Source organism: Lagenorhynchus albirostris, chromosome 16 (assembly GCF_949774975.1).
Source record: "Lagenorhynchus albirostris chromosome 16, mLagAlb1.1, whole genome shotgun sequence".
In the NCBI taxonomy this organism is placed as follows: domain Eukaryota; kingdom Metazoa; phylum Chordata; class Mammalia; order Artiodactyla; family Delphinidae; genus Lagenorhynchus; species Lagenorhynchus albirostris.
The window spans coordinates 46,553,441-46,568,092 of record NC_083110.1 but is presented as its reverse complement, the minus strand read 5'-3'; the positions used below and the strand labels follow the sequence as shown (position 1 = coordinate 46,568,092).

At 36.0% G+C, this 14,652-nt stretch overlaps 2 protein-coding genes across 2 annotated transcripts in view; one reads left to right on the top strand and one right to left on the bottom strand.

Annotated features, from left to right (window-relative positions):
• Positions 1 to 12,954, top strand: part of ATAD1 (ATPase family AAA domain containing 1) — a 55,041-nt gene extending 42,087 nt beyond the window's left edge. The window contains exons 8-10 of the mRNA XM_060127140.1: positions 1,164 to 1,214; positions 9,356 to 9,489; positions 11,262 to 12,954. Coding sequence (XP_059983123.1) covers positions 1,164 to 1,214; positions 9,356 to 9,489; positions 11,262 to 11,382 — 306 coding nt within the window. The 3' untranslated portion in view covers positions 11,383 to 12,954. The remainder of the gene's footprint in view (positions 1 to 1,163; positions 1,215 to 9,355; positions 9,490 to 11,261) is intronic.
• Positions 1 to 14,652, bottom strand: part of PAPSS2 (3'-phosphoadenosine 5'-phosphosulfate synthase 2) — a 103,939-nt gene that overhangs the window by 3,189 nt on the left and 86,098 nt on the right. The gene's annotated exons all lie outside the window — the stretch shown is intronic.

Here is a 14,652-nt window from a genome sequence, read left to right as displayed (position 1 = left end):
TTCATTCTGTTTTTAGTGAACACACAGACGCAGTTTATAGGATAATTTTTTTTCTTACTGTTTAACTATGATAACAGAGTGTATGGGGCTTCCCTGGTGGCGCAGTGGTTGAGAGTCCGCCTGCCGATGCAGGGGATACGGGTTCGTGCCCCGGTCCGGGAAGATCCCACATGCTGCGGAGTGGCTGGGCCCGTGAGCCATGGCTGCTGAGCCTGCGCGTCCAGAGCCTGTGCTCCTCAGCGGGAGAGGCCACAACAGTGAGAGGCCCGCATACTGAAAAAAAAACCAAAAAAACAACAAAAAAAAAACAAAGTGTTTTAACCTTACCTTACCTTTAACCTTACCTTAAAACTTCTTTCCAAGTTAAATGCTTATTAACAAAAAGTACCTGCTGGTGATTGCCTAACATACCAAATTAACCTTCATACTTAACACATTTGAATTACAGAAACAGCAGTTTGGTTTTGTTTTTCAGGTCATTTAATTTGGTACTCTTTGTAACCGGCTCTGTTTTTTTCAGTGGTTGTGGGAATAGGGATGAGTTCAGCCATAATAATCTTTAAAAGCATTCATATTTACTGTATATGTAAGGTATTCTATAAAAGCTTCTATTCTCTAGTAATATGAAGCATCGCTGCAGGGGGAGTATACAAGCATATAAACTAATATGCTATTAACACTAAATAAAATACACTAATATAAATTAGTGGACATGGAAGTTACATGCTAAATGGAAGAACCAAGCAGTTATTATTGCCATCTCTTCCAGTTACTGATAAAAAATTTTATGGCAGCAGTGAGTTTTCAGAAGTTTCCTAAATTACGAAAAGGAGCTTTGCAGAGCTGTAGAGGAAAGACATCGGTAGTCATAGGAATTCATTTACTCACTCAAGAAACATTTAAGGGCATGTTATTTTCCAGATATGGTACTAGGCACTGGGGATTCAGAATAAGAAGATACAGTTCAGTAAGACAACCACAAATGATTAATCTAGAGTCTAGAATCTAGACCTTGCTTTAGTCAAAAGTTTCCATGACCTGTCAGAGTTTCTGTCATTTCTTATAGGTATTGTCAGGTAGTTTACAAGGAAAGGAAGAAATATTAGGAAAATTAATTGATCCTTTTTTTAAAAAATACTAACTGGAAATTATCCTGCTTTTAGGCTCTAAAACAAAGAGAAGCAATCCTGAAACTCATCTTGAAAAATGAAAATGTAAGTAGAAAATTACATTTTTTCCCCATCCTATAAATATAAAAATATTTATGTTCATAAAATCATTTTAGACAGAAATGAAAAAAGAACCTGGGAATAATGTAGCTTTCAACTTGTAAATTACTGTAAACTCTTGGCTGCTCATACAACTCAATTATTATGGCATATTTGAACTAATTAAAGGTAATTTGCTTTTTAAAAAGCCATGTGTTTTCATATCTACAGATTAAAATCCTCTTTGATATTTTTCAGACTGGTTTCCTGTTATATAAGATACATTTGTTTTTGCAGAGAAGTATGGGGAGGTTTTGGGTTTTATTTAATTGCAATAGTTTTTGAAGTTGGAATTTAGAATTAAGAAGGTATGATAATCAAAATCCTCAATCGTTTGTATTTTAAAAATAGGTGGTATAGTCACGTTTCAGAAATTAAAATATATATATTAAATGGTATACAGGGAAAAGTCTCATATCTCCCTTATATTTCTTCTGTATCTTTTCAGGTAGTGTTATTCCTATACAAGCAAATTAGAATGTAACGTTACTCCTCTCCCCTTTTCTACATAAGCCATATTAATAAACCATATCCAGTGTTCTCTGTTGCTCTTTTCTCTTATTTTTGAGATTCCATATTAGCATATGGTTTCCTCGTTCTGTTCTCTCTCTCTTTTTTCTTTTCTTTTGCACTACATAGGATTCCATTATATGGATATATCATAATTTATTTAATCAGTGCCACATTGAAGGACATTTGGGTTGATTCCAGTCTTTCACTACTATAAAAATGCTGCATTGAATAACCTTGTACATACGTCATTTCACACTTGTGCCAGGAATATTAGTAGGGTGAATTTTCCAGAAGAAAAATTGCTAGATCAAAGGGTATGATATTTATAATTTTGGTAGTAGTTGCCAAATTCTTCATGCCAATTTACTCTTTTTTTAAAAAAATTTATTTTATTTTTATTTTTGGCTGCGTGAGTCTTCGTTGCTGCGCACAGGCTTTCTCTAGTTGCGGCAAGTGGGGGCTACTCTTCGTTGCGGTGCATGGGTTTCTCTTTGCAGTGGCTTCTCTTGTTGCGGAGCACGGGCTCTAGGTGTGCGGGCTTCAGTGGTTGTGGCACGCAGGCTCAGTAGTGGCTCGCAGGCTCTAGAGCGCAGGGTCAACAGTTGAGCCGCACAGGCATGTGGGATCTTCCTGGACCAGGGATTGAACCCTACATTGGCAGGTGGATTCTTAACCACTGCACCACCAGGGAAGTCCCCCAGTTTACTCTTATATCAGCAATGTTAGAGTGCCTGTTGCCCTATAGCCTTGCCAACAGAATGTTATGAAACTTTGTGCCAACATGATAGGTAGAAAATGGTATCTCATTATAGTTTTAATTTACATTGAGGGATGAAATGAGCAGTATATGTTTAAGAGCCTCTAGAATTTGTGTGTGTGTGTGTGTGTGTGTGTGTGTGTGTGTGTGTGTGTGTGTGTGTGTGAAATACCTGTTCATATTCTCTGCCTATTTTTCTATTAGAATGTTTTTTTTTCTTGTAGATTTGTAGGAACTCTAATGTATTAGGGAGATTTGCCCTTTGTTTATATGATTTGAAAATATTTTTTCCTAGGTTGTCTTGATTTTACTGGATTTTCCCCCCTTTATGGCTTCTAAGTTTTGATCTAAATTAAAAGTCCTTTTCCACTACCATGTTTGTAAAGGAAGTTTCCATATTCTCCAGCTCTTGCTACTTGTTTTTCCAAAACTCTGTAACCAAGTATATTTTAATAACATGGTATTCCTCACTATCATAAATTTCATATGTAAACTCACTATTTGAACTTGCTATCTAAATTAAGAAACCAAATAGCTTCCCGTAGTGAGGCATATTTATATTTCAGTGGTTTTCATGCTTCCTTGAATCACCATCATCCCATGGCTAATTCTGCTTCATCCATACCCTATCTACTTCCTTACCTCCCATGTTTTCCCATCATTTCTCATCTGTAAATATTTTAGTTATAGCTCTAAAAGGAAGGATTCTTTTCTTTATTTAACCTAACCTCATTACCATTGTTACACTTAAGCAAAAAATGACATAAATTTGTTACTATCATTGAATTTCTAGTCTCTTCAAATTTCCAGTTGTCTCCTAAACGTCTTTTTTTATTAAAACCATGTTTTTGTTTGACTCAGGATCCATATAAAGTTTGTAATTTTCAATTATTTCAGATTTTAAATCTTTTAATCTACAGACGATAGAGTCTCCCTTCATGTCTCTCGTCCTTTCCCTCTTCCCCTTTCAATTTATTTGTTGAAAAAACCACGTTAGGTTTGTCCAAATTTTTCCATAGTCTGAATTTTGCTGATTATACAAGGAGCAGTAATTCCTCTAAAATTGGTAGTTGGATCAAGAGACTGGATGAGATTAGGTTCAGTTGGAGAGAGGACTACTTCTTGGGTAGAATTATATTCTTTCATTAGGAGATACATAATATCTGGATGTCCATTATGGTTTTATGGTTTACGTTTAAATCTTTGCTATAATTGGTATTTATCCAGATGTATGATGTGTGCTATGAATTGAATTTTGCTTTTGTTTTTCCAAATGGATACCCAGTTGTCCAACACCATTTTTTGGAATAGTCCATCCTTTCCTCATTAGAGAAGCCACCTTTATCATATACTAAATTCTCGTGTGTACTGGCTATGTTTCTGGACTTTGAATTCAGGTCATTGGTCTTTTCTGTGTTTATTCACCAGCAGCACACTCTTTTTTTTTTTCTTTTTTTGGCTGCGTTGGGTCTTCGTTGCGGCGAGCGGGGGCTACTCTTCATTGTGGTGTGCGGGCTTCTCTTTGCAGTGGCTTCTCTTGTTGTGGAGCACGGGCTCTAGGTGCTCAGGCTTCAGTAGTTGTGGCACGTGGACTCAGTAGTCATGGCTCGTGGGCTCTAGAGCGCAGGCTCAGTAGTTGTGGCTCACGGTCTTAGTTGCTCCGCAGCATGTGGGGTCTTCCTGGACCAGGGCACAAACCCGTGTCCCCTGCATTGGCAGGTGGATTCTTAACCACTGCGCCACCAAGGAAGTCCCCACCACACTCTTAATTATTAAGGTCTTGTAAGTTTTAACATCAGGTAGGGCTAGACACCTCTTGGTGTCCCCCAGCCCACAGTTTCTTGGTATGCTATTTTTTCTGTATGAATTTTAAATTAATTTGTCTTATTCAAGAAAAAAACAAACACTAGTGTTTTTGGTGGATCATAATTTAAGAGAATTAAGATATTTTTGATGTTGACTCTTTCTCCAGAAGCATTTATGTCTTTCTGGTTGTTCAAGTCTTGTATCTTTCAGTGGTGTTCTGTTCATTTATTTCTTTACAATATATCAAAATAACATATATGCTATTTACTAAAGTTTAAAGTGTCTAACAAATTACAGAGATTAGATCATTGGTTACTAACCATTTTGGGGATCATAGAGCCCTTTAATAAAGAGATAAAGCTATGTCATCTTTCCTTTAAAAACTGCGTATATACTTGAAATGTTTTGTATAGTTTCAGGGAAATTCCTAAAACCTTTCATATATTCTGGGTAAGGAACTCCTGTCCTCCATGAATGAGAAATCAACAAATTACATTTTGCCTTTTAACTGAATATTTGTTTACTGCTTTCAAGAAGACATTGTGTAGTTGTAGTACTGTTTAGATAAAACAGGCTCCATTGGTCAACCTTTGATAAGGATTGGCATTGATGAACAGAGAAGAAAACAAAGGGGATTAAATGAGTTCACAAGATCTTCTGAATTAGAATGGCTATGATGTGGCTAGAAGTTTAACAGGCATTACAAGGTAGTTGTGAACAATTTTGTGGAGACTTCAGTTTAACTAATACAGTTATTTAAAAAATTTTTAATGAAGTGTGGCTGGAAGTTAACATTTTTGAACCCCATATATGTGGTCTAGTGTAAATATAGGTGATATAGGTCATTGATATATAGATGATGAATGTAAATTATGAGATGTAAGCTCTTTGTCTCGTATGATAGCCATACTTTACACAGGCCATTAAATTTTAGCATTTAAATTTAAGACACTACTCATTATGCCTAATTTAAACTTTGATTTTAGTGTTCTGCTTTTTTTAACAGTAGTATCTTTGGAAATTCTTTTAGAATTACATTTGTCATTAGTACAGACAATTTTTAGCATTCTGTTTCTTATTTATGAAAGTACAAAGAATTAGTGTCTAATCAGTTTTATGATGCAGAATATGAGTGCTCTCTGGATAATTGCTGACATGGAAATGTCTCATTTCCTACTAGCTGGTATTTATATGCTGCAGGCATATTGTTACTTCAATGGAATATGAAAGAAATTAATGTAATTTTGTTAAAAGATGCCTCAAATCAGTAGCACACATTTATTTAATAAGATGAGCATTATCATACGTATACATTCCTGAGCAGAAATAGAGTTTTTGATGCAAACAGATGGCTAGACTTTTATATTTTGAGTTTTTTCTTCTCTGAAGAAAAGAATGAAGCTTTTGGGCTTCCCTGGTGGCGCAGTGGTTGAGGGTCCGCCTGCCGATGCAGGGGACACGAGTTTGTGCCCCGGTCCGGGAAGATCCCACATGCCGCGGAGCGGCTGGGCCCGTGAGCCATGGCCACTGAGCCTGCGCATCCGGGGCCTGTGCTCCGCAACGGGAGAGGCCACAGCAGTGAGAGGCCCACATACCGCAAAAAAAAAAAAAAAAAAAAAGAATGAAGCTTTTGAAATGATACTGTTTTTCAGTCTTTCACAATTCTTTATTGATAGATCCTTAACAAAACCCACTCATTTAAGAAAGATAGTATACTGGTTTGGGCTTAACGTTTTAAGTATGAAAGAATTAGAACTAATAACATTTATATCTAATACAAGTATCATGTCTGACACTGCAGTAAGGATAGTTTTTGTTCCCTATACAGACTAACCTGAATTTATATATTGTCTGTAACAGCGGGAATAGTTAACAAGCATGGGTTTAGGAGACAGACCTGAGGATCCCATTCTGGCTTGACCATTTCCTACTCTGTGACCTTGAGCAAATATTGTTAGCATCTCTGTGCCTCATTTTCTCACTTGGAAATCGGAGATAATGCCAACAATCTCATAGAGTCGGTTTGAGAATTTAAATTAAATAATATATGTAAAATGCTTTGATTATCATGCAGTGTACAGTCAACGGCAGATATAGTGAATAACCGCACACAAATAAGTGCTATTCTTTCAAGCTATTTTGGACGTTCATTAATTTATTCCTATTTTGCTCCCAGTACTCAAAACCTTTTTTTAACTTGGGAATTGCCTTCATACTTGCCTAATAAAAATAATTCTCCTTACTTCACGGTTTATCTAGAGCCATTATCTTAAAATAAAAAGGGCTGCTTTAAGAGTGCTTGCTGTATGCCAAGCATTGTGGTAAGATACACATCGTTTTATTTAATCCTCAATTCATCTAAGCAGTACATATTAGTACTCTTTTACACGTCTCTGGATACTGAAATCCAGAGAAGTTATATAATGAGTTACCCAGGTTTACATAGCAAAGTAGTGATGGAGCCTTTCTCTTAACCATTATGGAATGCTATCTCTGTTTACTAATCTTTCTCCCCCAATGACTGAAATTTTCTGTTTATTCTTTTCTTATACTTGTTTTGTTCATCTTTGTGACTTTATCACCCTGTCATGCACAAGATTTGTGAGTGATTAGAACATAGTGTGGCCCAACAAAGGAGAAGGCAAAGGATAGGGTGGAGGCGTTGATTTTTTGAGGGAGGAGGACTAATTTTTAACATCTCGGAGAATAATTTGGAAGGTCTTTTATTTTAGACATACACACAAATAACTTTAAATCTAGCACCTGGATTTAAAAGGTGATCTTAATATATATATTTTTTTTGTGGTACGTGGGCCTCTCACTGTTGTGGCCTCTCCCATTGCGGAGCACAGGCTCCGGACGCGCAGGCTCAGCGGCCATGGTTCACGGGCCCAGCCGCTCTGCGGCATGTGGGATCTTCCCGGACCGGGGCACGAACCCGTGTCCCCTGCATCGGCAGGCGGACTCTCAACCACTGCGCCACCAGGGAAGCCTGATCTTAATATATTTTGCTTCATGTCGACCCCTCCCCCGCTCCCTCACCCCACACCATCATTGGTATCCTGCTGTGGAGAACTCTCAGCACTATCCTGAAGTTCGTTGTGTGTATCAGTTCCATAAATGTGTGTGGATAGATACATAATACAGGTACAAGTGTAGGTTATTTTTTCTCTTTCACTGTTACAAACTATAGAGAAAGTGAGTTTCTGAGGCACACAAAAAAGTTTACAAAGAGAATAGAAAAGTCTGACTGTAATCAGACTTAAGGCTTGTTGAAGTATGACAAGATACAGTGAACAAAGTGCAAGAACACGTCACAGGGAAAACATTTGCAACCCTATAACCAACAAAGGACTGATACCAGATTATACAGAATGCCTGTAATCAGTTGGTCAGCTTTTATGTTTGTACATTAGATCACAGATTCTAACTATAACTAGCCCTAGGAACTTATCGTCTTATATCCCCAGTATTGTTGTTACAAATCTCCCAGTATTGTTGTGGGTTTGTCCATTTGTTATATTTTTCTGGTGAATTATTTTTTATCATTATGTAATGATTTCTGTTTGTGTTTGTGGTGATTACTGATAAATTTGCATTTGTTCTTTTTTATTTTAGTGCTTTCCATGTATTATGCTTTTTTTTCCCTCCCTGGACTCCCCCCACCCACCCCCTGCCCACACCTTCCCCTTTCCCCCTCCAGTTCCCCTACCTCCCCACCTGTCCTTCGTTCTTTAGTGTTGCTCTTGTGTTCTTCATTCCTTTTTCCCTCTTCCTCTAGTCATTTGGAAGTTACACATTCTCTTTTAGTGCTACTTAGTTCTTTACCCCAAATTAAATGATTATTATTACTGTTTTTATATATTAAAGCTTAGATTTATCTGTATGTAGTTTACCATTTTCCTTGCCTGTTCCACACCTACCTTCTGGGTGCAGTTTTCTTTTTATCAAAGAATATGTGATTTCTCTTTATTTAATCTCCACATTTAGGACTGAGAACACTGTCATGTGAGGTCACAGTTGCAGAGTTAACAGTAGATCCCATGTTGTCTTACCTCCAAGTCTCTTGTCCTTGTGTAGAGTTACACCGGGGTCTTCCATAAAGACAAATGGGAATTTAGTAACAAATGAAGATGGCATTTCCAGTCAACTTGGGGAAAATAAATGTTAAGACAAACGGTTAGCTATATGGGGGAAAAAATACAGCTGGATCTTTACTGCATTGTGTTCAAACCCTGGCTCTGGCAATGGTGTGACCTTGGGCAACTTATTTAACCTCTGCAGGTTTTACTATTTTCTGTAAACGAAAATGAGAATACTCCATGAAAAGTACTTAATACAGCAAATGATATATAAGAATCATTTAATACATGGTAGTTACTATAATTAATTTCTTTCTTTCTCATTTTCTCTTCTTAAGCTACATATCAGCTTTTAACTATCCCAAGTCTGTTATGTACCCAGGAGGATCACTTAATTGGCTTGACTGTATAAGCTTAGGTTGGGGAGCAAAACCATAGGTGCTGAATTAGTGTTGAGGTAGTAGAATATCAAAGCAGTACAGTTAAAATGAGGGTTAGAATATTTTAGTAGAATATGATTTTTGTAATATCATAATATTACAAAAATCAGGTCTCAGGACTTAATGATCCAGGCTATTTGCCAAGTATGTTGACTATATTATAAAGAAGTGTCAAAGTGGGACCTTCCTAAGAGGCACCAAAGTCAGTCCAGCAATATTCGAATGCCTATTCTTCCCCATCACTCTGTGATATATCTAGTAAGACTTATTTATGTTTTGGTCATAATGACAATTACTGAAAATTAGATTTCAAATTTTAAGCTTTTATGGTTAAAAAAAGAAAACTTCTAGAGACTGAAAATACCATCTATTGATTCTCCTCCCATGCTGTTCCAATATGCTTAACTTTCTTTAATTCTAAGAGTGCTTGGATATATCTTTTGCAGTATATTTTACATTTTTTTAAAGCATATTTTATATTTGTTTAAGGTGGATAGGCATGTGGACCTGCTGGAAGTTGCCCAGGAAACTGATGGGTTTTCAGGAAGTGACCTAAAGGAGATGTGTCGAGATGCTGCCCTCCTCTGTGTCAGGGAATATGTTAATTCTACATCAGAAGAAAGGTATGTGTATTTAGAGTTGATCTCTTAATATTTGTCAAACCCTTTTAGAGCTTTTGGGATAGTTCCTTTTATTTTGCTTTATAATACCAACTCTGCTTATGGAATAAAAAGGTAAATTGGAATTTAAAATTCCCCTAATGTTATTTATTGCCTTTTTTCTGAAGGAGAATTCTGGAAATGAATTTGCAAGGGAGGGTGGTTTTGGGAAGCATCTGAAATGAAGAGCAAGAAGTAAAAGCTGAATTTCTACTGGAAATCCATGAGCAGGGTTACAGAAAGCTGACAAACTTAAGCTTACCCATCTCTACCAGGAAAACAGCTGCTCTGGTGTCCCTGGATTGCTTTTGTATTTTAAATTTCTACATTATGGAAATGAGTGCCTTGCTTCCAGAAATTTCACATTTATGGGGACGTTGCTGTGGACTAGACTTCAACTTGTTAATAATGTATTTACTAAAAAAGAAGTCATTTGTCACTACAGCAAACTTGAAAGCAGTTTCAAAGTATCTTGAGCTTGAGAAACCAGTTTTGTACCAGTTGTATTAGTGAACTGGAATATGGAATAATGCAGCTCTGATGAACAAAATCCTGTGTTTCCCATAAGGCCACTTGCCCTGAACCAGTATAACCCTGCATTTCTAAGCCCCTGTTCAAAATATCAACCTTCTAACGTGACTCTTAGCAAACCAGTGTACTTTGGGGGCTTGTGTCGAATGAATTCTGTACCTGTACAGAATTGCCCCATTGTTTCTTAGTCTCCCTTCTTCATCTCCTGAGGCTTTCATTCCAAGTGACCTGGATTTGCCTGTCTTACTTATGTGTTTAATTACATTGTATTGCCTAGCAAGCTTTGCCAAAAAAGGTTTCTCTTGGTATAGAAAGGTTTGCATGAAAGCTACCCTGTTAACCTGGAGCTGTGCCTGCACTGGCTCTGGGCCTATCTTTAGTGTACCCTTGGGCCCCTTCGTGGAGAGGGCCACTCCATTTATTTGTTGCCAGATTAATCCAGCTACTCTAGCACTAAAATTGGGAATACTTTTGACCTCTGTAGCCAAGAATCTATCTTCTGAAGATTTTTATTCTTGTATATGTTAAGAGGAGAAAAAAAACCCTATGAATAAATTTTACTTTAAATTATTTTAATGAAAATTCTGTTTTTCTGCTTAAAACCCTGAAAATGTTATATTTCACTGCAAAAAGTCTGGGTAATGGACTTAGGTTATCATAACTTTTTCCCTGAATTATTTTTCCTGAGTTACAAAGTTACAAAGGAGACATTATATATTGGATCATATTTTTCTCCTTATTGAAGTGGGGAGGACTTAGAGTAGTTGGTTTTTATTAGTAGGAATGAATTTTATTTTGTTTATCAAAAGCTAAACACATGCATGATAAGACTGCTACTTTTTAATTCCAGTTTTAATGGGAAAGCTTTTGAATCCTTGATTAGAATTATAATCCATTCAGATCAACTTTCACACCTTTATATTCTTAGTGTGAAGCATTTGATTTTAGTTATCAAGCTATAATGTTTATAGCCAGCCATTTTAGCTTCCTACCTCTTGCTGGTAAGTGCTTTTTAAAAATCTCTTAAGACATTTATATGCATAGATTAATTCCTTGGAAGAATTCACGTGAAGCTGTAAATTGTGGTTGTCTTTGGGGTCTTGGATGGGTAAGAGACTTCATTTTTTAGTCTTGGTAAAATATTTTAGGGAGATGTATTCTAAAATCATTTGAATATTTGGTGGGTTTTTTTTTTTGCATTTTAGCCATGATGAAGATGAAATTCGACCTGTGCAACAACAGGACCTGCATCGGGCAATTGAAAAGATGAAGAAATCAAAGGATGCAGCATTTCAGAATGTTTTAACTCACGTTTGTTTAGATTGAGAGTAAAGATAATTTGTACAGTTCAATGTGATCCAGTTTGGTGTGCCCTCTTACCATTAGTGGAAATAGAACAGAAGGAGGAGTGTTCTTTAAACAGTGAGGGAGTTATATGTTCATGACACTGGTTTTATACTCTGAATTCTAAGTTATTGAGATATAGTTGTTATATAAATGGTATTACTACTTGTGGAAAATCATGAGGAGGAACAATTTAATTAGCCTGAGTGTGGGTGCTTGTGTTTGACCTCTTTAGCCATATGTTACAGCCTTATAGCATCTAAGCTGGTCTTAAAGTAACAAATGATTTACTGAGTCATTACTGAGAATTGGGGACATGGCTAAGTGCTGGTTTCTAGATATGTGAGTGTGTGTGTGTGTGTGTGTGTGTGCGTGCGCGTGCGTGCATGTGTGTATATTAAATGTATATATTCACACATTTTATATTGACATTCTGTAAATAGGTTTGAATACAGAAACTTTTTTTTACTCCAACTACTGAATCAAAAAGTACCAAATAGCATATCACAAAACTAAGGTTAATGGTTGTGTCTAAAAGGTACAGTGATTCAGCCATTTCTAGTTGTCACTTGTTTCAGTTGTTGTTTGTGTTTTTTTGTGTTTCTGAGGTGTTTCTGTGCAGTTGAATAGTTGGAGTTGCCGCATCAGAGACTTAGATGTGGCTCAGTTATGGTTGTCAGGGTAGTGAGGCAAAAGACTTGCTCAGTGATCAGCACTGAGTGCTTGTCAGCACTTGGGTGATCAGAACTGACTTCATCTCCTTCTGCAAGCACACTGAGTAGAGACATTTTTTTAACTGATACATGTGAAGGTGGACTGAAAGCCTTTCAAAAGAATGGCTTTGAAAAACCTCAGTGCCATTCGGTACATGTATGTGACTTTCCTTTCTTCATTTAATGTAACAGTTCTGTTGTAACCATGGTTTATTAGTAGTGTTTTAAAATTATATGTTCTTTAATTATGGTCACATATAATTTGGTCATCAAAAATGAAATGATAGTTTAAAACAACTAGCTGTTACTAAATGTGCTAAAAATACCCATTTTGTAATTTAAATTTTTTTTCTTCGCATATTATAAATTATGCCCTACTTAGTACAGATATGCACAGCAGAATCCCCATATTGTATCTGTAGTCATTTGATGCTGTGTGCACAAAATATGACACTTTTTTTGTCCAAAATTTCATTAACCAGAATTCTGTTATAGGCACTTAAACACACAGCATGAGGAAAATGGCACAATATGATCTTGAGGTACCTTCTGAATTTTTGTTTTTATTGTATTTCTTTGAAAATTCTCAATCTTAATTCATGAGCTACTGGATTAATTTCTTTGCTATTAAGTCTCTCACTAGAACCCATTGGATAGTTTGTTCTTCATTTGTTCTTTGAATGGTGGGTGGGGTAGAGGTTCAAGTTTTGAAAAATTGTGAAGATGATTGAAAAATTGAATGCAAAACATAAGATACCAAAAATAAAATATTTCATCTCCATTTTTAATAACTATATTATACTATTATTTTATAAATATGTAATAAAGAGGTCCCTCTTAATTGAGTTTTCTCTACTTACTCCTTTGTCTTCTTCAGTTATGTAAAATTTTCTGGGGTTGTTTTGGTTTATAAAACTTGCCCTTGGACTGTTTTCATCTTGCTGTGTAACTTTTATAGCATACATTCTAGTATATAACCGTTATTTTGTTTTAGCATGAACTTCAGTAGTCATTTAATTTTAATCTGATGGTAATACTGATCAAAAATAGGAGTGACATATCTCTCTTCATGTCCTTTCTTTTTATCTTCTTTTAAATTCAGAATATCCAGTAGTAGTAGTTAAATTTATCATAGTTTGAATCATCAAATGAAGTTAGAGAAATAAACGAAAGCCAACAACACATGACTCATCTAGGCATCTTAATATCTTAAAGTAATCGAGGAAACTTTATGATTTTAAGGAACATTTAGTGTTATATATCCTTTGCTGTAGACATGTTTGATGTAAGCTTTTGGCATGCATTGGATTCTAGGTTCTAAGGTATTTCATTTTGGCTAACACTTAAAAGTACTGGATCTAGAGTTAGACTGCCTGAGTTTAAATCCAGGCTCCCTATTAATTAACTGTGTATACGTGGACTAGACACGTAACTTAATGAGACTCAGTTCCTCATTTATAAAATGGAGTGACAGTGGCACTCATCTTATAGGGTGTGTAATGAGATGATGTATGTAAGGCACGTAGCATAGTGCCTTCCATAGTACTGTTCAGATGTTTGGTATCACATTATTTTATCGCTTTTACACACTGTTGTACACATCTGTTTGACCAGGCTCAATTTTTAAGTATTCTCCATGCTTAAACTATTTCCATGATCCCTAGATCTCTACTCTAGGGATTGAGATGAAATGATCACCTGTGATGTTTCTCTAAAAGCCTCATTGTTGGAAGACATCTGGTAAGTCTGATGTGTTTCAAACGATTCCTTGGCCTTTTTAAAATAGAGTTTAGAAACTCAATATTTGAATCAATTCAGTATCCCCTCTCCAATTTATCTCCTTTCTCATTCAACCCTGCACCTGCAGGGTGATGCAGAACTCACCATGTTATCAATAGCTGGATTGGAGTAATCTAAATATTCTATATGACCACAATAATCTACTATTACTTAGTAGCTATAACTTGAAGGTTTGGAGTCGAGGATGTCTCAAGCTTTGCGTGTGCCTGAATAAAAATGGTAGGAATTCCATTGGTAGGAATTTTTCTTTTTTAAACTAGAATTGTTTTATTTGTGGACAGAGGTTACAGCTTCTTCTGGAAAAAGGAAATGAATTCGATGATGTATATTTTATAATTCTCTTTTTAGCTTCTCTTAAGGTCAGAATATTGAATAGAATTCTGATATGCTAAGCATATATCCTGCATGGCTAAAATCCCAGCACCAACTGGAAGCCTCAAATAAAGCCATAGAATCATTCCATTTAGAGCTGACAGAATATTTAGAGAGCCTTCATTACTGAAATTGTTATAAATTTAGTTATCAAAGATAGAGTTCCAAAAAAAAAAAAAAAAAAAGATAGAGTTCCCTAATCGTCTCAGAAGTTACAGCTCGCGCTCTCTCTCTCTCTCTCTCTCTCTCTTTTTTTAATTGAAGTATAGTTGATTTGCAATGTTCTGTTAGTTTCAGGTGAACAGCAAAGTGACTCAGATATGTGTGTGTATATATAAATATATATAAATCTTTTTTATATATTTAT